The sequence below is a fragment of the Rhinoraja longicauda genome, chromosome 25, assembly GCF_053455715.1.
Source record: "Rhinoraja longicauda isolate Sanriku21f chromosome 25, sRhiLon1.1, whole genome shotgun sequence".
NCBI lineage: Eukaryota > Metazoa > Chordata > Chondrichthyes > Rajiformes > Arhynchobatidae > Rhinoraja > Rhinoraja longicauda.
This window is the reverse complement of record NC_135977.1, coordinates 19,562,729-19,587,265: the sequence shown is the minus strand read 5'-3', so window position 1 is coordinate 19,587,265 and position 24,537 is coordinate 19,562,729. Positions and strand designations below refer to the sequence as shown.

Below are 24,537 nucleotides of genomic sequence, written 5' to 3'. Positions count from 1 at the left end.
TCGGACATGGTCGCTTTACTTTATAACCATGGTAAATGTATGCATTCACAATTCTTTTATAGGGAAGTTTCAAAAATGTATGCATATTTTTATAAACTTGGATTTGCTTAACTGCATAAATGCATACATGGATGGCACTTAATGAAATCTTTTTCTACTGTATTTTCGGAGACTAGTTCTTGAGCCTTTGGTGGATGTTATTCAGCCTCTAGGGTCCTTGCGGGAACAGTCTAACAGCAACCGTCTGTTCTGTATATTGAAACCAGGGCTTCAACTATGCCAGTGCCATGTCCTGAGACCTAGACACTTCTGTCAGCGACTGACTTAAAATATCATCTCCATGGGGGTAATGGATCAAAAGGAAGTGTGAGCATCTCAAATTTCACTTTGTCGGATCATGCAAGAGTCAAGAGTGTTAAGGATCATACAAGATTCACGAATCAAGAGTGTTTAATTGTCATATGTACCAACAGTGGAACAATGAAATAATATCTTGTCGCTACACAACAGGCCTGTAAACACAATACGTATTGATAATTTATTGATTTTTTTGTTATATATTATATCCCCAATACCAGTGCAACAAAATCCCCAAAGTCCTCAGTGCAACCAAAGACAGTTCATAGTCGAGGATAGTGGGCTGTGTTCAAGTGCCTGATGGTTGTCGGGAAGAAGCTATTCTTGAACCCGATGGTCACTAATTGTGTTGTCAGTTATACTGAAGGCAATCCCCACATAAAAGAAGGGGAGAACTTTGTTGATTTCTGTTACATGTTGTGGGCCATAGATGTCAGTAGCAATTTTTTTCTATTTTAGTACTGGAAACTTCAACGGAAAACACTAGAACAACTTCCAAAGCTTCTTGTCATATCATATCATATATCATATATATACAGCCGGAAACAGGCCTTTTCGGCCCTCCAAGTCCGTGCCGCCCTGCGATCCCCGTACATTAACACTATCCTACACCCACTAGGGACAATTTTTACATTTACCCAGCCAATTAACCTACATACCTGTACGTCTTTGGAGTGTGGGAGGAAACCGAAGATCTCGGAGAAAACCCACGCAGGTCACGGGGAGAACGTACAAACTCCTTACAGTGCAGCACCCGTAGTCAGGATCGAACCTGAGTCTCCGGCGCTGCATTCGCTGTAAAGCAGCAAATCTACTGCTGCGCTACCGTGCCGCCCTTGTCGGTAGTGGCTGGATGATTAAGGCATGATGGTTTTTGCAAGATTGTGCAGAATTTTTATGCCATCATATTGGATCGCAGAGGGACCTCAAGGGCAACTTCCTCATTTAGAGGATGGTCAGTGTCTGGAATAAGCTCCTGGAAGAAACTAATAAAGCAGATACAATTATAAATTTTAAAGGACATTTGGACAGATATATGGATAGGAAGGGTTTAGAGGGCTCTGGACCAAATAGAACTAGCCCAGTGTGCCAACTTGGTCAGCATGAACAACAAGTGCCTGGGATGCTTTACTTTGAAGGCACCATATAAACGCAGGTTGTTGAATAAAGCAAACTGCAGATGCATGGGACTCGTAGTCATACAGCTTGAAACCAGGCTCTTCAGCCCAACTCGTCCATGCCAACGAAGATGCCCCATCTAAGCCCATATCCATCGAAATCGAAGGAGTGTCATACCTTGAAGTTCACCTCAAAAGTTGACCAGGTTCCTTATGGGGGTATAACTTGTTTCTTAATCTTTGCGTCAAAATACTAACTCCAGACATAGGTTAATCATAGGCATGTCTTCACAACTCCATTACATAAGTTGAAGAAAGTAGCTCACCACCACCTCTTGCGGAGGTGCAAATACAGTTATCAGTAACCTTGGGCCTTGCTGGTGATGCCTCAGAATGAATTTAAAAAGAAACATGCAGGCCTGATATTGGGAAACATTATTTCACACAGTAACTAACACCTGGAACATTGCCAAAAATAATGTTGAAACCAACTCACTTGGTTCTTTTTTTTACTGTGTGAAAATTACCAGGTGCTATCAGAGGGAAAGCAGTAAAGGGGATGTGCTCAAAGGCTCAAGCAAATAGACTGAAGCTGTTTCTTCAATCGGGACTCAATTTTATGAGAATGCAGTTGTCCATTTTAAGGACTGATTTGCTGAAATTCATAGACAAGAAAACAAAGCAAGGCCGCAAGGAAATGGCCTCTGTCACAATAGCTTTGCTGTGGAATTGCTGTGATTTAACTTTGCCCCCATCTCAGACTTGCCTCCCCCTCTGGCCAGTGGGAATCTGATGTGCGAATGGTTTTCCCCTGAGATGGTCCCTGAGTTGCTGGTAAAAGCCAGCTCTATCCCTTAGGATATACAGGCTACACTCATAGATAAAGGACTTAAAATAACCTTTTAACAACATTGTAAAAATATAATTTCTTAAATCAGAGCTAAGTTAGGCTGGTCAAAGGTTCAGATGAAAATTATTTTAATGAGCTCCCAATGTTTCACCGAAGGCTGGAGACAAATTGGAAGTCTCAAAGTAGGTAGTAACATGGAAATTAGAAAACGGTTAAATGTGTTGTTATAATCAAACCTCACGACCAATTAAGAACGAGCGCATTTGTAATTTAAGGCAAATATCTACATCAACTTCAATAATATTGTTATAATAATTCTGTTTCTTGAACAACTACATCAATTTAGAAACTAGATTTGCAGAAATTCTTGTTTGAATGTTCGGTTTCTTTTTTTTTTTTAATGGATAAAGTATCTGTTATGGAAACAATGTTAAGTTACTTTTTTTAAACTCTAGCAGAAAAAAAGTCAAATGCTTTTTTGATCTGATTGTAAGATACAGCATAAATGCATAGAAACATAGAAAATAGGTGCAGGAGTAGGCCATTCGGCCCTTCGAGCCTGCACCGCCATTCAATATGATCATGGCTGATCATCCAGCTCAGTAACCTGTACCTGCCTTCTCTCCATACCCCCTGATCCCTTTAGCCACAAGGGCCACATCTAACTCCCTCTTAAATATAGCCAATGAACTGGCCTCAACTACCTTCTGTGGCAGAGAATTCCACAGACTCACCACTCTCTGTGTGAAGAAATGTTTTCTCATCTCGGTCCTAAAAGACTTCCCCTGGTTCTGGACTTCCCCAACATCGGGAACAATCTTCCCGCATCTAGCTTCTCCAACCCCTTAAGAATTTTATATGTTTCAATAAGATCCCCCCTCAGTCTTCTAAATTCCAGCGAGTATAAGCCTAGTCTATCCAGTCTTTCTTCATATGAAAGTCCTGCCATCCCAGGGGAGTCAATCTGGTGAACCTTCTCTGTACTCCCTCTAAGGCTAGAATGTCTTTCCTCAGATTAGGAGACCAAAACTGTACACAATACTCCAGGTGCGGTCTCACCAAGGCCCTGTACAACTGCAGCAGAACCTCCCTGCTCCTATACTCAAATCCTCTTGCTATGAATGCTAACATACCATTCGCTTTCTTCACTGCCTGCTGCACCTGCACGCTTGCTTTCAATGACTGGTGCACCATGACACCCAGGTCACGTTGCATCTCCCCTTTTCCTAATTGGCCACCATTCAGGTAATACTCTGCTTTCCTGTTCTTGCCGCCAAAGTGGATAACCTCACATTTATCCACATTATATTGCATCTGCCATGCATTTGCCCACTCTCCTAATCTATCCAAGTCACTCTGCAGCCTCCTAGCATCCTCCTCGCAGCTAACACTGCCACCCAGCTTCGTGTCATCCGCAAACTTAGAGATATTGCATTCAATTCCCTCGTCCAAATCAACCCCTTTGCCTCTGAGCCCATGGCGGCCATCATACTAGTTCAATGTTATCCCACTTTCTCATCCACTCCGTACACAAGGGGAAATTTACAAAGGCCAATAAACTTAAAAACCCACATGTCTTTCGGAGTTGGGAGGAAACAGACGCACCCAAAGGAAACCCACGCGGTCACAGGGAGAACGTGCAAAGTCTGCAACTGGGGTCAGAATTGTACCTGGGGCACTGGCTCTGTGAGGCAGCAGCTCTACCAGCTGCACCACTGTGCCGCCCTATATGCTGTACTTGTGTTTTCTGATTTTTCTATGATTATTAAGTTAAAATATTATGGATCGTGTTGGAACGATTAAGTGAAAATACAACATGAATTATGATGATATTCCCTATTTTTACTTGATTTATAATCTAGTGGGAATCAAAGCCACTATTATGCCTATTCTTTTTCAGCTAAAATAATCCAAGACAAAATGAGTGTACTGCCAAATCTACTAAAAGCACTGCCCACAATGCTGGAAATGATTACTATTGTACTTTTTCCTGCTTCACTATACATTCAGAGCTGCGCCATTGAACTCCTAATTAAACTTCCCCAAAGAAAAGCTGCCCAGAAATTATGCCAAGCTACTCATGCTGATAAACATAATTTGTTCATTTTTATGAGAGGGAGTTAGCAAGGATTTGTCGACATGTAAACAATATTAACTTTTCTCCTTCCAAGTTCCAGAATATGGAAGGATTGCAAAATTGCTTCAACATAAATATTTTAGCAGATTTGGACATCACTGAATGCTTGTCCTCTTTACTCATGATGTTGCTTTAGGAAATGAACAAGCTCCAAATTGCCCTCTGTGAATATTAAGAAAACATATCATCTGTCTTTCGAATGAGACATCAAACTAAAGTCTTTTGTGATCGGTAAGGTGGACAGAAAATATTCTATAGTGCTGCTGAGAAAGGAGAGGAAGGGGTTGCTTGGCATCCTGGTGAACAATCATTGCTTAAACAACATAACTATAAAGCGTTCATTTGATTGCAAGGCCTTGCTAAAATCAATACACATGTTGCTGCTACCTATCAATGCTTAACAACAGTACCACTTGAAAAATCCTTCATGATTTTAAAGAACTTTAGGATACCCATGGGTTATGAAATTATGGTTCTTTCTTTACATGCCTGCTGAAATAAAACTGTTTAGATATTTGTCAAACAATTTATAATTTGACTATCCTTTATTTCTTCCAAATCTTAGATTTATTAAAACCATGTGTGTACTGGAATTGGTGTCTAAAAGAACTCAGTCGAGCTGTGGCCACAAAATATATATTTTTTATATCAAACTTAACAAGTAATGCTATCTGCTAACTACTTGTTTAGAATTGCTCATTTTTAAAAGTAAAATTTAATGGGCAGAACCAAAAAATACGCCCCAGAATATTTAAGTGGAAAAAATATTCTGGCCATTGATTTTGTTCAAAGTGCTGGGTTCTCATAACAGTAGATCTATTCTGGTTCTAGCCAACATTGGTAAATTTATAAGCTATAAACTTAAACTTAATGTTTCTCAAGTATCTCATCCAAATTATTGTTCCCACTGGATGGCTGTAACTGTTTTGCATTAAAGTAATTGTGGGTCAGTATCTGAGCTTCCTTGAGTGTCTTAGAATTCTAAGCTGTCTGACTGTGGGGTGGTGGGGGGGGGGATAGAAATAGCAAACAGCGCAGAACTATAAATATTTGTTCAAAAAATGTATAGCACATTCTACAGAAGTGTTTTAGTTGCTGCTGCAAATGATAAAGGATGGCTGTTGTGTACGTGCAAAAGGGAAGGTGTAAAAGTGAGACATTTTGCTGGTAATACTTGAAATATGTTTAATAGAAGCAGATGCTTGCGTTTAACATGAGTCTCTAAGCTAGCGGTATGTTTTATAAATTCTTGCAACTAGGTGGGGCTTTTTTAATCTTATCTGACACCTCATAGTTTCTAGTGAACGACATGGTGTTAAGCGACTATTGTTCACATAATGGCAAGAAGTTCCAACTGCCCTACAACTTTTTGCTGCTGTAAGCATTCCTAAAATTGACAGCTGTTTATGTAGTGTTGTTCTAGAGGATGCAGGCAACAAACACCACTTATCCTGACGATCTCCAGTTGTATAGGCCAATTCTCTGAATGCATTCAAGAGATAGCTGGATAGAGCTCTTAAGGATAGCGGAGTCAGGGGGTATGGGGAGAAGGCAGGAGCGGGGTACTGATTGAGAATGATCAGCCATGATCACATTGAATGGCGGTGCTGACTCAAAGGGCCGAATGGCCTCCTCCTGCACCTATTGTCTATTGTATACAAGATATCTTGCAGTAGTGCTCTATCACAGAGACTGCAAATATAAGCCGTGTCTCTGAGAATTTCTGTTTCACTGTGTGCAGAAACTAGTGATTTTCACTGTTCTACGCATATGACAGTGTAGCGCAAGAACAGGCCATATGGCCAACAATGTCCATGCCGAGCATAATGTCAAATCTCCTCTGCCTGGACCTGATCCATATCCCTCCATTAAATGCAACTTTCATATCTGCCTCCACCATCATCCCCGGCAGTGGGATCCAGGCACCAACCATTCTCTGAATTAAAAACAAAATGCCCGCACATCTCCTTTAAACTTTGCCACCCTCACTTTAGAGCTTTGCCCTCTGGTTTTCGGCATTTCCACCCTGCCAAAAAGGTTCTGACTGTCTGCCCTTTCTATGCCTCTCATAATTTTATATATCTCTATCAGATCTCCACATAACCCCACGATGCTCCAGAGAAAATGAACCAAGTTTGTCCAATTTCTCCATATAGCTAATAGCCTCTAACCCTGGCTCCATTCTCGTAAACCTGAGCGACATGGAACTGCAAATGCTGGTTTACCAAAAAAAAAGAAACGGTGCTGGAGTAACTCAGTGGGTGAGGTATCATCTCTGGAAAACATGGATAGGCAACATTTTGGGTCAAAGGGTCCCAACTTGAAATGTTACCTATCCACATTTTCCAGATATGCTGCCTCACCAGCTGAGTTATTCCAAACCGCATATCTTTTCTAGTAAACCTTTCCTGCAACATTCCAACTTCTATTTCTTGCTTTAAGCAACTATTGGGTAATATGCTCTTACAGATTATTTTAAACCTTTTTTTTAGGTGCAATCTATTAATTAAAAGTTATTAATATTTTTCCAAAAAAATAAATTAAAATCTATTGAAATCTCTTCAAAACAGCTGCTTTTGCTAATTGCTTTACCGCAACCTGTTTTGCTATTCCTTTCCCTCCCATCACCCTGAGTAATAACAAAACTAGATTTATTTCTCTGGCAAAACGTACAAAGGAGCATCATCAAATAGCACTTGGCAAGATAGCACATCGAGAAGTAAAGCAGATCACCAAAACCTTAATCAGAGAAAGGTTTTAAAAGAAGAAAGGGAGCTGAAGACGTTATAAGATTTTGGGAAGGAAGTCCAGGCCTATGAACCTTGTCAGTTAGGAAGTGTTTTGGCTGGTGATATGTGTCTGGCTGTTGGGTTATTCTTGTCACCTCTCATCCAGACTGCAGGGGGTGAGGTTATTAACAGCTATGGGTTACTGGAGGGCAGGTTTATGAGATTGATTCCAGCAATGAAGTGAGTAAACATAGGAGAGATTAAATAGATTGGGACTATACTTATCAGAATGAGTTTGTATTGAAATAGAAAAGATCTTGAGAAACATGAAATACTCCAAGGATAGATATAAGGTGCTGCTGGAGTAACTCAGTGGGGTCAAGCAGCATCTCTGGAGAACATGGATAGATGATGTTTCAGGTCAGAACCCTTCTGACTGGTGAGTAGATCGGAGTGCAGGCTTCAGACCGGAGTTCATGCCGACCTGAAATGTCACCTATCCATATTCTCCAGCAATGCTGCCTGACCTGCTGAGTCTTACATCAACACCCCAAAGATTTTTTTTCCCTTATAGATTAGTCTTTGTCATAAATAGCCTCAAGATATGTAATCCAATTAATCATAAACTCGGGGCATTTCTTCTGTCAAAGGATTGTGCACCTTCAGAATATTTTACTCCGATGATCTGTGGAGATGAATTATGTACAAAGAAGATGAATCTCAGGTTGGATCATGTCAGCTGTGATCTTATTAAATAGCAGAGTAAGCTTGAGGGGCTATGCGGTCCTATTCTTTCCTGTGTTCGTAAAGAGAACTTTAGGGGCAGCACAGTGGGCTGCTGTTAGAGCTGCTGCCTCACAGTGCCGAAGACCCAGGTTCAATGTACTGTCTGTGGGGAGTTTGCACGTTCTTCCTGTGACCACATGGGGTTCCTCCCAAAAACGTCTGGGTTTGTAGATTAATTGGCTTCTGGAAATTACCCCTAGTGTGTAGGGAGTGGATGAGAAAGTGGGATAACATAGAACTAGTGTGGAGGTTATATATGTTGGTGCAAATTCAGTGGGCCGAAGAGCCTGTTTCCATGTTTTTTTTCCATTTTGTGGGTTTTTTTTAATCGTATAGATTTTTCAGGATTCTGCAATTTCCTTTTGCAAATATGTCAGTGTTATATCCTGAATCTTCGGTCTTAATTTTCGGAAGATAGACTTGTCCTGTTTAACTCCTCAAAATCTTGACACCTGAAATCTTCAGGTATTGAGATCTGGTGTGCTTGTTCAATAGTACTTGTGTTGGGGCAAGAACATCTCTTGCAGAGGTGTAGCAGGAGTATATTACCAACCGGAATATCAAAGATTCACATCATTGTGCCACGGTCTCTCATTCTACAACCTGTTTTCCTACATATAATCTTAGGCCTTGGCATACACGATCTCCTGGTTGCCAAACACTTTAACTCCCCTTCCCATTCCCATACTGACCTTGCTGTCCTGGGTCGCCCGCCTCCACTGTCAGAGTGAGGCCAAATGCAAATTGGAGGATCAGCATCTGATATTTGGCTTGGGCAGCTTATAACCCAGTGGTATGAATGTTGATTTCTCTAACTTCGAGTAACCCTTGCATTCCCTCTCTCTCAGCCTCTTCTCCCACCCTAGTCATCCTATTAATTTCACTGTACATCCTGCTGAGTTACACAGTTTGTATCCACTCATTATTACCCTTTTCCACAACCAACCATGGACCATTGCTGGAGGGCTCCACCGTTCCTTGATCATCATTGCTGGCTTTGATTTGTTCTTTTCATACCTTTCTTTCATTGGTTCTAAATACCTTTTAATATTTCTAGTTTCCCTCTCCCAGACTCTCAGTCTGAAGAAGGGCCTCGACCCAAATGGCACCTATTCCTATTCTGCAGAGATGCTGGCTGCCCCGCTAAGTTACTCCAGCATTTTGTGTCTATCTTCGGTGTAAACCAGCGTCTGCTGTTCCATCCCATACATATAATCTCTTGATCTCTGTGTACAAGGTAGCTGATTTTGTTTTCCAGGTCATTGGGTTCCTTGCCCCAAAGACATATAAATCAAATTTCAACAATTGAACTTCTCATGTTGATCCTTTTAATTTATTTTAAAGTGCTTCAAAGTGATTATTAAAGTGCGAAATAAACCACCTTCCTCCTCTTTGGAAGAGTGGAATATATTCCTTGGAGTGCAGGAAGCTGAGGGGTGATCTTACAGAGGCATAGAAAATCATGGGGAAAATGTAGGGTGAATGCAGTCTTTTACCCAGGGTAGGGGAATCAAGGGCCAGAGGACATGATATAAGGTGAAATGGGAAAGACTTAATAGGAACCTGAGAGTCATCTTTTTCACTCAGGGTGGTGGGTATATGGAACGAGCTGCCAGAGGATTTAGTTGAGACAAGTACAATAACATTTAAAATAGAGGTACATGGTTAGAAAAGGTTTGGAAGGATATGGGGGAAATGGGACTAGCTTGGATGGGCCATCTTCTTCGCCAATGATAAGTTAGGCTGAAGGCCTAATTTATGTTCAATGTTTCAATGCTGTATGAGTTAATTAGTTTTTTCTACCCAAAGTGAAGATCAAAGTGACAAAGATTTGGCGTTCCTAGATTCAGCCTGCGCTCCTGCTGCTAACAGCAAAGTTGAGAAAGAACAGCACCTTCAGAAAGCAAGAAGGGAAAGACCGGAGCTCAAACAGTCCTGTTAGAATTGGTACAAGAGACACGTTGTGACAAAGGGGATGGTGGCAAAAGTCAAGACTGCTGAATCGCAAATCATTCATAGTATTCTAGCGGAGTTTTAGAAAAGTGTTGCCAACTTGCCTATTTTGTTTTGATTTTACTAGGAGGATCCATTCTTCTCTGCTTATTATAAATTGAATTGCTTCTGCAGCAATTTTTGAGGCCAGATAAATGGTTATTATTAAATTGGATATTGGTTATCAAAAATCAATCAAAGATGGTTCAATGGCACTTTATTGTCACATGTACCGAGCTACAGTGAAATTCCATTTTTGCATACAGTTCAGTAAAAGTATTACTATACAATCTTAGTTAAAAGTACAAGTGTATAGGAATAGTACACTGAGACAGTATACAAGAGTCGCTCTGTCTTGGCGCCATTTTTCATGATTGAAGTCCCAGTTGTTTATTAATGTAGAGTTCTTAACTTGGCCATGAAGGCCTGGTGTCCTGGCGGTGTTGCAGGGTCGGCCTAGGCAAACAAAGTTGTTGCTGTCCACCACCACTGCAAGCTGCGTCCGATCCGCGCACCCAGTCTCTTGAAGCAGCGCCCAAGATCTATGGTGATTTAGGGCTGAGATTGACAGTTGTAGTGAGAGCATGCAAACTCTGTACAGACAGCACCCGAGGTCAGGATCAAACCTGGGTCTCCAGCGCTGTGAGGCAGCAGCTTTACCGTTGCGCAACTGTGACACCCTTGTCGCAGAGAGAGCATACAAGCTGAACACGGACAGCACTGAGGATCAAGATTAATCCCATGATATTGGAACTGAGAGGTAGCAGATCCAGTCTGTGCTGTGGCAAATCAGGAAAATATGCATCATATTTTATTATATTTTGCACTATTTACACGTACTGTAATTTGCTATGATCTTTCATTTCAGGTGATTGTTATTGATAAAGGAAGGATAGTGGAATCTGGCACCCATCAAAGTCTTTTAGTGAAGGGAGGGATCTACAAGAGATTGGTTATACACCAATTGACTGCAAACACAGTGTCGTTTGGAGGAGATTATTTCCAAGAAGATGATTCATCAAATGGAACACAGGTGGAAGAGGCCTCAAATCGTGAGAGAGAATATTGGAGCAATGCAGATATTAATATGGGAAAACAGCAAAATGGTTAAGTTTGTTTTACATTAATCATTTGTAAGCTTTGATGTGATGATCACCATTTGTATGTGTCAAATGCTATTGAACATTTGGAGCTCATTTAAAAGTATAAGCTTACTGTTCTTTATCTTAAAACAAAAGTCCAGAAGCTTGTCATTGCATGCTCTTGACTGTTGGATTTACAAATTAAGTGAAAAGCAAATGACTGTCCCATTGAGGTCATATTCCAGTAAAGTCTTGTATACTTGACACTTATACTTAATTCCACTGGTACATTGCAGCAAGACAACAGGATAGGAAACTTGTGGAACTCATTCATATCAAACTGCCTCATGTTTTGTTCTTTTGTCAGCGATAATTTAGAAGTGTTAACCATGTGAAAATAACCTAGGCCCTCATCATTATATTTATGATTATATTTATTTTGAGTACAAGAGTAAGGGAAGCAACAATAGTTACGCTACTGTTGTTGCGATGCTTGACATTGGCTCCATCGAACTTGCAAGCGTTCTAATAAACGGTTTACAATTGCATCTTATTGTTTAGCAGGACATTTACAAGCTAGAGGTAATACTAGTCTTAAAACACACTTTATTTTTCTGCCCATTTGTTTTGACTTATTTCTCCAACCTCAACCAACTCCCCTCCTAGGGCACCAATCCACAGTTGCTAAACCAACATACACAGGAGACTTTTACCATTAATGTCAACAAACCTAACTGTACAGGGTCTCGCTGGGAAACAAGCACAGTTGCTGTAGGCTTCACTGAATTCAGAGGATAGATTTGTTTTCCTCCTCCCAATTCCCACCCCTTACCCATCACAGTTTCCCCCACATTGTTTCAAATGAGATGGACAATCACTACAGACCAACCAAGTCACTCTACAAGCATGAAACATTCCATGATCAAACTGATCCGCACAGCTCAGCTGGACTTTCATCATAACTTAGTCGTGTTTTACTCGTACGTTTAGTTTCTCAATGAAAAGTTGTTTGGGCAAGTTAAAGACCTGGGAAATTATTTAGAAATATATATATTTTAAAAGAACATAACAGCAACTGCTTTTTATTTGATTAAATTGTCCCTTTTAAACCAGTTAAAAGGAATTGCAGAATAAATGATATCTGAATGAATGTTCATATTTATTTGTCATCTCTTTGCAAATTTTGCTCCTTAGCCAGATTGCACTCCATTTTAGTGACTTTTTCTTTTGATTATATGCTGATTAGATACCCTGACTTTCTCAGTAATAAGATTATATGTCTCATCATGACTGATAACTTATTTTGTCTTACTTTATATTTAAATCAAGAGAATTTTTAAAGTTATGCGGTGACTATTGTGTAGAATTATTGGATGTGCACTTTATAAAATAATACAAAATTGTACTTGCTGTTAATTAAGTTGGTCGGGTGCAAATTTTAAATTTTAGTATTTGAAATTGATCTTCAGTAATGAGAAGCAAACAGAATTTGTTCAAATTGAGTTTATAAATTTGAAAATTTATTGCAAGTTTTAATTTATTGGCACTAGAATTATAAAGTAGTGTATCACTAAATTAATACGATTAAAAGTAAGTCAACATTGTTAATGTACAACATTTAAGGGAAATCAATTGAAGTTGTATAGGAATTTTATGGAACTTGCGATGATATAGTATCTATTTTGAAAAAAATGCTGTCTAAAGTTGTGTAAATATGTGCATCACTTTTTGTTGTTTTACAAACGTTCGTGGCATATATGATGCAAGGTGTTTAGTTCATCGTTCCACAACATCTTTGAGAATTTTCAAGCCCTCTCCTGGTTCTTTTAACTTGGATATTACCACAGTTTATCAAACTCAGAAAAAAATGTGCATTCTTTGCCACATGGTGGCTCTAGTAATCCCCATCTTAACTGCCCTCGTAAAGCCGACCATCTTTCCCCAAAACAATGAAGGACGATAGGAAGAAACATCATTTGTCATGGGAATTACAGATGTTAGTGTTTAGTAACAAATTACAAGACTGCCAAATTTATCCTGTCTAACTGCTGTGATTTATAGATACTTTTAAACTAGAAGGATGCATTTTTAGAAATGTTGCCTAATGTTGTGCAGGCTCTTCATTCTGGCTTTTCCCTTCTCCCTTCGTTAGATAATAAAAACCAGTAACGTTTAACATCCAGCAGGTTTGCCTCTATTTAAACTTCCAGGCCCTGCTTAAGTAAATATCCACTCTATATTTATCTGACCTTACAAACAGGGACAGAGAAATTACAGGCTTTTTGTACCTAATTGAAAAAATATATATTGCTTGCAAACCAATCCACTCTTGTGTAGATCACAATAAATCTTTCTTTAGGTTCAGGAGTGGTGCATTATTGGATATATTTAACAGGCTGAATGATCTTTTACACTTGCGAACTAAACCCAGTAATTAGATGTGTTTTCCAAGAAAATTGCATCTGTGAACATTTTACTATGTTGCATTATGCAGATTTTAAATTTATTTGCGCTTACAGTGCCTATTGCACACAATGTTGTAGCATTATTAATTATTAGAGGATGTTTCACTTGAGTAGTCATTTTGGTGGATTGGTCATAATTATTTTCATCTGCAAGGAAGAAATCCACTTTATGTGAATTCAACAACCCAAGTGGTTGAATAATTGCAAAGCTGCAATTATTAAAGTTTGGCTGTGAGCCTGAATGGTCTCTTATATGTACTAATAAAAGCCAAGTCAACTGTACAGCTTTGTATACCATAAGGTTCTTTGGTGTATTTGTATTCACGAACATGTACTATTTAATTTGTATAATGCACTTTGAGCCATATTTCTAACTACTGAGATTCATATCAAAGTTTATTTTTCAGATTTAAGATAATGTGACTGTACCATTATTAATGGAAGTGCAATGGATAAAATGTTAGCTGTCTTCTGTTATAAAATAAATGTCACATGATATGTGCCAACTGCAATATGTCGATAGAAGATTTTGGAAGAATAAAGTTGTTCACACCATGTCTTCGACAAGCACAATGCTCGTGTAACCAATCTGTGAAATGTTACCATGGGTGTCAGTCACAAAGAAACTGCTTGAATGTTCAAAACAGGAAAAAATAAAGTGCTGGAGTAACACTAAGGAAGATACAAGCAATCTCCCAGATGTTCTAGTGCCCAGAGATCCTAGGGTGACGGAGGAACTGAAGGAAATCCACATTAGGCAGGAAATGGTGTTGGGTAGACTGATGGGACTGAAGGCTGATAAATCCCCAGGGCCTGATGGTCTGCATCCCAGAGTACTTAAGGAGGTGGCGCTAGAAATTGTGGACGCATTGGTGATCATTTTCCAATGTTCTATAGATTCAGGATCAGTTCCTGTGGATTGGAGGGTAGCTAATGTTGTCCCACTTTTTAAGAAAGGAGGGAGAGAGAAAACGGGAAATTATAGACCAGTTAGTCTGACATCAGTGGTGGGGATGATGCTGGAGTCAATCATAAAAGACGAAATTGAGGAGCATTTGGATAGTAGTAACAGGATTGTTCCGAGTCAGCATGGATTTACGAAGGGGAAATCATGCTTGACTAATCTGGAATTCTTTGAGGATGTAACCAGGAAAATTGACAGGGGAGAGCCGGTGGATGTGGTGTACCTTGACTTTCAGAAAGCCTTTGACAAGGTTCCACATAGGAGATTAGTGGGCAAAATTAGAGCACATGGTATTGGAGGTAGGATACTGACATGGATAGAAAATTGGTTGACAGACAGAAAGCAAAGAGTGGGGATAAATGGGTCCCTTTCAGAATGGCAGGCAGTAACTAGTGGGGTACCGCAAGGCTCGGTGCTAGGACCGCAGCTATTTACAATATACATTAATGACTTGGATGAAGGGATTAAAAGTGCCATTAGCAAATTTGCAGATGATACAAAGCTGGGTGGTAGTGTGAACTGTGAGGAAGATGCTATGAGGTTGCAGGGTGACTTGGACAGGTTGTGTGAGTGGGGGGATGCATGGCAGATGCAGTTTAATGTGGATAAGCGTGAGGTTATCCACTTTGGTGGTAAGAATAGGAAGGCAGAGTATTATCTGAATGGTGTCAAGTTAGGAACAGGGGACGTACAACGAGATCTGGGTGTCCTAGTGCATCAGTCACTGAAAGGAAGCATGCAGGTACAGCAGGCAGTGAAGAAAGCCAATGGAATGTTGGCCTTCATAACAAGAGGAGTTGAGTATAGGTGCAAAGAGGTCCTTCTGCAGTTGTACAGGGCCCTAGTGAGACCGCACCTGGAGTACTGTGCAGTTTTGGTCTCCAAATTTGAGGAAGGATATTCTTGCTATTGAGGGCGTGCAGCGTAGGCTTACTAGGTTAATTCCCGGAATGGCGGGACTGTCATATGTTGAAAGACTGGAGCGACTAGGTTTGTATACACTGGAATTTAGAAGGATGAGAGGGGATCGTATCGAGACGTATAAGATTATTAAGGGGTTGGACACGTTAGAGGCAGGAAACATGTTCTCAATGTTGGGGGCGTCCAGAACAAGGGGCCACAGTTTAAGAATAAATGGTAGGCCATTTAAAAATGAGATGAGGAAAAACTTTTTCAGTCAGAGAGTTGTGAATCTGTGGAATTCTCTGCCTCAGAAGGCAGTGGAGGCCAATTTTCTGAATGCATTCAAGAGAGAGCTAGATAGAGCTCTTAAGGATAGCGGAGTCAGGGGGTATGGGGAGAAGGCAGGAACGGGGTACTAATTGAGAATGATCAGCCATGATCACATTGAATGGTGGTGCTGGCTTGAAGGGCCGAATGGCCTCTTCCTGCACCTATTGTCTATGAACAGATGATGTGTCAGGTGAATAGATGATGTTTCAGGTCGGAACCCTTCTTCAGACTGATGAGGAGAGTGGGTAAGTGACCACTGTGTGCCAGGGATATGCCATAAATCCCCAAAACGTTGAAAGAAATTAAATTCCAAAAATGGTGAGTAGCATTGGAAGACTTGGAGCATAAATGGCAGATGCCGAAGAAGGATCTGTCTCCTCAGACTAGCCGAATATGTCTACTGCATTACATTGCATAGGCTCATCATTACGTGGTGGAATTGTCAAATAATTCTGGAACTTTTACCACCAATTTACTCTGACGTGTTCCGTGTGTCTTAATCGCTAAATATGAAGAAGAGATTTTAGTTAGTGTCAAATTAATCTTCCGCTTGGAAATCCATAGTAGTTTCCTTGCAGCTGTTTCTGAAATAGTAAATTACTTTCTGCATCAGCTGGACTGTGCAGTAGATACACAGCCAACTGAAATCCCCAGGTGTGTCCTCTAGGCATAGATTGGAGTGCAATATCCAGGGGCCCGGTGACCCCCCCTCTCCCCTTAGACGCACTCTCGGGACTCCGCGGTCACCGGGCTAGCGGCGTCGAACCGGGAACCCGCGCCTGGATGCGGTGTGTGTTAGGAGACGGGACCCTCCTCCCTCTCTCTCTCCCCTCCCACCCCCAATCCTTCCCTCTCTCTCCTCCCTTCCTTCTCCCCTCCCTTCCTTCTCTCCTCTCCTCTCCCACCCCCTCTCTCTCCCTCCCCTCCCTCTCTCTCCCCTCCCTCTCTCCCTTCCCTTCCCTCCCTCTCTCCCCTCCCTCTCTCCCCTCCCTCCCTCCCCTCCCTCTCTCCCCTCCCTCTCTTCCCTCCCTCTCTCTCTCTCTCCCCTCCCCTTGCTGCCAATCTCCCAGCAGTCAGACATCAGTCCGATTTCTCCGGGGGGCAGCCAACGATCCTGAGAAGGATCCTGAGAAGGAGCAAGAGGCACCGCCACAACCCTGCCCAGCCCAGCCCCAGCCGAGCCAAGCTTCGCACCGAACCCCCGGCATATCCGCGTTGCCGGCTGAGCCTTCCACCGGCCCGGGGGAGGAGAGAGAGAGAGAGAGAGAGACTCTTGTATAAAGACACTGGGACATTGTGAAGTGTGCAGGGCATGGCCGGGAGCGGACATCTCACCCCGTGCACGGATCTCCAGAGGTGGAGAGGCTTCCCAATCACCTTGCTACTGCTCTCCTCCCTGCCTCTCATCTGTACTTCGTGGGGCACCGGCTTTCAATACAAGTTCCCGGCGTCTCTGCAAAGCAACAAGGACCAGCTCGGAATCATCAGCAACGGGTTTCTCAGCCGGAGGTAACGTCCCCCTCGCTTCCCTGCCCTTTAACAATAACCTCCCTGAGATAAGGCGCAATAATGTGACTGATCTCGCTCGCTCGCTCGGTGCCAGTGGTCTGCTGTGTCCGGATGTGGGCAACACAAAACATCTCAATGCGGGGAGAGGGCTATCCAGGCGAATCGGGGTTGGCGGCGGGGAAGTCCAATAATTATTAATGTCCCCTTAGAGGGGTTTTCTGAAGAATGGTGGGTTTACCAACTAGCCACCCAAGACTGAGCTGGGCATTACAGTGTTAAAACAACCCGTCGTATTTTAAAGTTGTAATTCTAATTGCCTAAGAACACGTGTTGTTCTTGACAAAACTTTCTTAACTAAACTGTTTCTGGACAAAAACGTTTTTTCTCTTGACTAAACTGTTTATATACAAAAACTTTTTTCCTTGTCTAAACTGTTTCTGTACAAAAACTTTTTTTCTCTTGACTAAACTGTTTATATACAACAAAAACAAAATTCTCTTTACTAAACTGTTTCTGTACAAAAACTTTTTTTCTTGACTAAACTCTTTATACACAAAAACTTTTTTCTCTTTACTAAACTGTTTCTGGACAAAAAACTTTTCCCTTGACAAAACGTTCTTTTTATTGACAAAACTGTTGCTTTACAAAACTTTTTTTCTCGACTAAACTTTTTTCTTGACAGAACTTTTTTTTTTTTAAAGCATATAACAACCTCCCTTTAGAATATAGATGTGGTGGTTTCATAAATGCTAATGTATTGATCACGGGTTTTGTCCTCGATACGTGGGATTGTTGTGGTGAATGTTCACACACACACACACACACACACACACACACACAGTGTGTCAGTTAGTTGGTGGGATTCTACTGGCGGCCCCCGTGAACAGGGAACACTTGGCCCCAATGTCAGAGCCGAGTCACATTAATTCCCTCCTACGCTCCTAAAAACCCACACTGCCAGAAATTAAACGCCAAGGAAGCTGATACAAAGCTGGACCGAGTGCACGAGTGAGCTGGGATCTCCATCTCGTTCATTCAGTGGGTGGTTCAGACACGACATTAAAAATGCCCCATCTCCTCTTGCGTTGGTTCCCCGTTCTGTCCGCCTGCCTGCATTGAGACAGGAGCTTTGTGTCGGGTTGTCTTGCCCAGGACCCCCCTCCCTCCCCTCCCCTCCCCGGGCTCGTGTTAAATCCCTCCCGCGGTTTTCCCAGCGCTTTTTAAAGAGCCCACTCCAAGGAATCTCCCGAGAACAGGAACGACCGGTCAAAGCGATTCCACACAAGCGCCCGGTGTCGTCCCTTCAATGTCTTCTCAACTCAAACCTGTTCACGGGGCAGTGTGTGGGATTCCTGACTCGAGAAAGCCCACTTACCCCCCCTCTCTGTCCCGGACACGGCGAGTACATAAAACCCGCAACCTTCATTACTTTCTGGAGAGACTCTTTGCAATCAGGCTTCACTGTGAAAGATGGCGTTCCCTTTGATGTATTTCGCGTGGTGGTGGGAGTTCACAGATCCATTCGAACATACCCGAGGCCAGTTGCATGTGCCTACCTCCATGGGCAAGTCTGTGAACTAGCTGCGGTGGAGTTGGGTTTAATCAGAACTGGAACTGGGACGTGTTTGTCCAACAATATATGCAGAATTCCCATTAGTTTGGTCCGCTTTGATTTCCCCAATCACTTGGGAAATCTGCAGTGAGAAAGGTGAGACATTAAAAAAAAAAATCACAAAGTGCTGGAGGAACTCAGCGGGTCAGGCAGCATCTCTGGAGGAAAGGAGTTGGTGACGTTTCGGGTCGGGACCCTTCTTCAGACTAGTAATTGATGTGGTAAATGTGGAGGAGGGTGATTTCATCTTCCGCCACTCACGACCACAACGCTGCCCGTTTCAAACTGCTTCTCCGCCAGATAGCCACAAAATGCTGGAGTAACACAGCGGGTCAGGCAGCATCTCTGGAGGAAAGGAATAGGTGACGTTTCGGGTCGGCCCACACCGTTACCCGTTCCTTTTCTCCAGAGATGCTGCCTGACCGACCCGCTCAGTTACTGCAGCATTTTGTGTCTCTCTTTGGTGTAAATTAGCATCTGCAGTTCCTTCCTGCACAGATTCCCTGTCTGTCCTCGCTGGCTGATCAGCCTGTTGGCTATCTCCAGGCTACAGTAGGTGAAAGTCCAAGGGAAAGTGAGTAAACCTTCCCGGGACACCACAGATGGGGCTGTTGCCTGAAATTAAAGTCTAAGTAACCAGTTAGTCAGAATGGTTTTTGTAAAGGAGTAGGAAGGAGCTGCAGATGCTGGTTTATACCAAAGATAGACACAAAATGCTGGAGTACCTCAGTGGGTCAGGCAGCACCTCTAGGGGGAAAGAATAGGTGACGTTTTGGGTCGGAATCCTTGTTTCTGTAAACCAGCATCTGAAGAAGGGTCTCGACCCGAAACGTCACCCATTCCTTCTCTCCCGAGATGCTGCCTGACCTGCTGAGTTACTCCAGTATTTTGTGAATAAATACCTTCGATTTGTACCAGCATCTGCAGTTATTTTCTTACACAACCAGCATCTGCAGTTCCTTGTTTCTACAGTCAGTCACACAGCGGTGTGTGTTTGTGTGTGTGTGATTCCTGTCCATTCAATTTTGACAATGATTGACTATTGAATTCTCCAATTTTATGGACCCCTATCCCGGTGTGCACCCATTTCTCCCAATTACCCCCCTCTCTCCCTCCCCCCCCCCCCCCCCATCCCCTTCCACCCACAGCCAATTCACCTACAAACCCGCACGAAACCAGAGCGCCCGGAGGAAACCCATCCAGTCACAGGGAGAACGTGCAAACTCCAGACAGACAGCACCCGAGGTCGGGATCATACCTGGGTCTCTGGTGCTGTGAGGCAGCAACGCTACTGCTGGGCCATGCGTGCTCAGCCGTTTGTCGATTTGGTTTTGCTTCAGATGCCAGCATCTGCAGTCCCTTGCATATCAACCGCCCACCAACGGTCAGGAACCATTATAACCCACCCCTCCAAACTATCCCCCCCCCCCCATCCTATCCCAACCCCTCCAATCCCATTCCAACCCCCATCTTCCCACCCCCCCATCCTATCCCAACCCCTCCAATCCCATCCCACCCCCCCCATCCTATCCCAATCCCATTCCAACCCCCCCTCATCCCACCCCCATCCCATCTGCCCGGCCCATTCCTCCCCCGTGCCACCATTCACACTGCTTTAGCTGGTCAGGGGCATCAATATTATTGTCACCAGTGGCCACAGCTTGACGCACAGCTGCTGCAGACTTGCATCATCCTAACATCAGGTCCCTTGGCCAAGGAGACTCCAATTGATTAGATTATACATGGATGGTATACTTGAACTAACCCCCATTAACCCAGTCTCTGTGAATGTTAACGCGATTCTGGTGTTTATCCACTCTCTTGACAACCCCTCTTCGAAATAAATAATTAGTCCTACACACGGCTGGGACTCGGATCCAAGACCAGGCATAACATTTTAGGGCATTTATATCCACCCCCCCCCTAATTTACAGACGGATCAAGAGTGATTGAGTGGGAGGGTGGGTCTGGAAGTTTGTTTTAAGTGGTGAGTATATGTACCACATGGTTCCTATAATATCCGCGATTGTAAGCCAAGCGTGACAGTTTAATGGACCACTGTTGCAGCGTTTGCAGGTGACGCTGTCAACCCTGGCTGGGCTCCGTTTCCATCTGGTCTCGAGCAAAGCACAAAGTGCTGGAAAAATTCAGCGAGTCAGGCAGCATCCGTGGAGGGAAAAAGACAGGCGTCGTTAGGGGGTTGAACCTGTCTCCATCAGGTTTAGTTTAGCTTTGGTTATCTTAGTTTAGTTTATCGTCACATGTACCAAAGTACAGTGAAAAGCTTTTTTTGTTGCGTGCTAACCAGTCAGCGGAAAGACTATATATATGGTTACAATCAAGCCATCCACAGTGTATAGAATGTGTAGGAAGGAACTGCAGATGCTGGTTTACAGTGAAGATAGACACAAAATGCTGGAGTAACTCAGTGGGACAGGCAGCATCTCTGGAGAGAAGGAATGGGTGACCTTTCAGGTCGAGACCCTTCTTCGGTCTGACGAAGGGTCTCCACTCGAAACGTTACTCCTTCCTTCGCTCCAGAGATGATGCCTGGCCTGCTGAGTTACTCCAGCTTTTGTGTCTATCACAGTTTACAGATGCAGGATAAAGGGAGAGGAGATTGAAAAGAGCTTTGTTAAAGTAAACCGCAGACTAAAGTGCTGCTGTTGGAGTAGAGGTTGTAATGAGAGATTGCAGATCCATTTCTGGGACCAGCACGTGTATAGTCGCCTGGCATGGTCTTCATCTTGGGTTCTTACCTTTAAAACAAAAAGGTAAAATAACAAACTTCAAACTGGATGTTGGCTCCATTTGTAACTGCGCGCTTTACTGAGTCTGAAGAAGGGTCTCGATCCGAATCGTCACCCATTCGTCTCCAGAGATGCTGCCTGTTACTCCAGCTTGCTGTGTCTTTGCATGCTTTACTCTCTGTCTTTGGGAATGATAGTGGATGAACACTGTACGTTTCACAGTGAAAATGACTGTAAAAGGTGCAGCAGGCACTGCGGAGCGAGTTATGACATATGGAGGGTTGCCCTTCCTTTGTTGACCAAAAGAGGTAGCAGAGACACGAGGAACTGCAGATGCTTGAATCTTGAAGAAAACGCAAAGTGCTGGAGGAACTCAGCAGGTCAGGCGGCATCTGTGGAGGGAATGGGCAGGCGATGTTTCAGACTGATCGCAGTAGGGGGGAGAAAGGCTGGAAGAGGGGTGGGTGTTGGGCAAAACCTGGCAAGTGATAGGTTATTGCAGGTGAGGGGGGAGGAGGAGATCAGCAGATGTGTGGAGTAATCTTCATCCCAGATATATGACGCTACAAAATAGAATTAGTACAAAGGGGAATAGACACAAACTGCTGGAGTAACTCAGCGGGTCAGGCAGCATCTCCGGAGAAAAGGGTTTGGGTTGGGACCCTTCTTCAGACTGAAAGTAGAGGGGAGGGTAACTGGAGGTAGGAAAAGGCCAGAACAAAGTAGGACCAGCAACAGATGACCAAGGATGGGTGGAGCCCACAATGGCCCATTGTTGGCTGGGGAAGAAGTGATAACGAAGAGATACAAGGATGTGAGCAGTGGAACTAGTGGAACAATTAGAGTGGGGAGGGGAGGAGTGGAGAGAGGGGGGAGAGTGGGGAGGGGAGGAGTGGAGAGAGGGGGGAGAGTGGGGAGGGGAGGAGTGGAGAGAGGGGGGATGCAAGGGATACCAGAAATGAGAGAAATCAACAATTCACACCAAGTGAAATATGTTCCTCCAATTTGTGTATGGTCTCACTCTGACAGTGGACAAGGCCCAGGACAGAAAAATCAGTATGGGAATGGGAAAGGGAGTTCAAATGTTTGGCAACTGGGAGATTGCGTAGGCCAAGGCCCTCTCATTAGACCCTGTGAGCAAAACTCTATACTTTACACATGTATCGTGTTATTTTTTCCAGTTTGACATCGTTCTGGCTACGGGTAGACTGGACTGATGTATCAATGCTGAGAGTAGAAAGTGAGACTTAAGTTGTAGACCTGGGAGACCGAGGGAATGGAATGTCCACACTCGTATTTGTTTCCACATCTGTGTGTTTTTGTGAATGTAAAAGTTGCCTCTGAAGTCTCTCTTAAATATCTCCTCTTCCAACTTAAGCCCACGCCCTCTGGTGTTTGAATCCTCTACTCTGGGGAAAAAGAGTTCATTTTATCTATGCCCCTTGTGATCTTGTCATCAAGGTCAGCCTCCGATGCTCCAATGAAAAAAGTCTCAGCCTATCCAAACTCTCCCTTGAACTCAAGCCAGCAAACCCAGGTTACGTCCTGGTGAATTTCATCTGCACCTTCCCAGCTCAATGACATATTTCTTAAAGGTGGATGACCAGAACTGCACACAGTACTCCGAGCGCAGTCACAATGGCGACTTGTACAGCCATGTATTATTTAGATCACTTTGAAATGGTTTAGAGAGCAAATAATGCTCTGGACATGTATAGCTACACTTGGACATAAATCCCTTCATAATCTGAGGAATGGTGAATAAGGCATTCATGCAAACATGCCCCATTCATGTAAACAAGGAACTGCAGATGCTGCTTTGCTCAACTTCATCTTGTTTTCCGCTTGGGCAGCTTGTGTCTATCTTCGGTATAAACCAGCATCTGCAGTTGCTTCCTACGCTCCAAATGCAAATGTTTCACACGGTTTAGTAAGATGTTCTTTGTAAACGGTGCTCTTTTATGATTGTAGCATTTTTTTAAATCATTTTTATTCCATGCAATGTGTGTTAAATGATCTTTACTTTTCTTCAAGGAACTGGTGTCCTTACACACTCACAAAGACAGTGTCCTGTCAAGTGCAGAATGGAACCTATGTGCAAAGGGTTTATCAGAGCTGCAGATGGCCGTTGGGTTGTCCCGGTGGGATCAGGTAAGACGACGCTAATGCATCAGTGGCATTGATTGTCCTCCACTCTGTCTCCAATGTCCTGACAATCCACCTGCCCTGGTTCACGTTTCTCAGGAACAGCTTCCCCCCCCCCCCCCCCCCCCCCACCTTTCAAATCCTAAGTGAAACAGAGGGGATGGAGGCAGTCTATTCCCCAGAGCAAGGGAGTCAAGAACCAGAGGAGGTTAGTTCATTGTCACGTGTACCCAGGTACAGTGAAAAGCTTTTGGTGTAAAGCAGCACAGTGGCGCAGCGGTAGAGTTGCTGTCTTACAGCGAATGCAGCGCCGGAGACCCGGGTTCGATCCCGACTGCGGGCGCTGTCTGTACGGAGTTTGTACGTTCTCCCCGTGACCTGCGTGGGTTTTCTCCCAGATCTTCGGTTTCCTCCCACACTCCAAAGGCGTACAGGTTTGTAGGTTAATTGGCTTGGTAAATGTAAAAATTGTCCATGGTAGATGTAGGATAGTGTTAATATGCGGGGATCGCTGGTCGGCGTTAACCCGATGGGCCGAAGGGCCTGTTTCCGTACTGTATCTCTAAACTAAACTAAACTAAACTAAAAGCTGACTGATTAGCATGCAGCAAAAACATTTCTCTGTCCCTGGGCACTCCTGACAATAAACTAAACGGAAAAAAACAAGTGACTAGGGGTGGCACAGTGCCGCAGCGGTAGAGCTGCTGCCTTACAGCGCCAGACACCCGGGTTCGATCCTGACTACGGGGGCTGTCTGTACGGAGTTTGTATGTTCTTCCCATGACCGGATGGGTTTTCTCCGGGTGCT

The 24,537-nt window shown here is 43.3% G+C and overlaps 2 protein-coding genes across 6 annotated transcripts in view; both read left to right on the top strand.

Moving 5' to 3' along the window:
* The window catches only part of LOC144605895 (uncharacterized), a 116,110-nt gene extending 102,047 nt beyond the window's left edge, over positions 1 to 14,063 (top strand). For all 3 annotated transcript variants that reach the window (XM_078421546.1, XM_078421547.1, XM_078421545.1), the window contains one exon: positions 10,838 to 14,063. In XM_078421546.1, coding sequence (XP_078277672.1) covers positions 10,838 to 11,080 — 243 coding nt within the window. In that variant the 3' untranslated portion in view covers positions 11,081 to 14,063. The remainder of the gene's footprint in view (positions 1 to 10,837) is intronic.
* Positions 14,064 to 16,725: 2,662 nt separating this feature from the next.
* Positions 16,726 to 24,537, top strand: part of emid1 (EMI domain containing 1) — a 232,949-nt gene continuing 225,137 nt past the window's right edge. For all 3 annotated transcript variants that reach the window (XM_078421096.1, XM_078421094.1, XM_078421095.1), the window contains exons 1-2: positions 16,726 to 17,222; positions 23,619 to 23,735. In XM_078421096.1, coding sequence (XP_078277222.1) covers positions 17,026 to 17,222; positions 23,619 to 23,735 — 314 coding nt within the window. In that variant the 5' untranslated portion in view covers positions 16,726 to 17,025. The remainder of the gene's footprint in view (positions 17,223 to 23,618; positions 23,736 to 24,537) is intronic.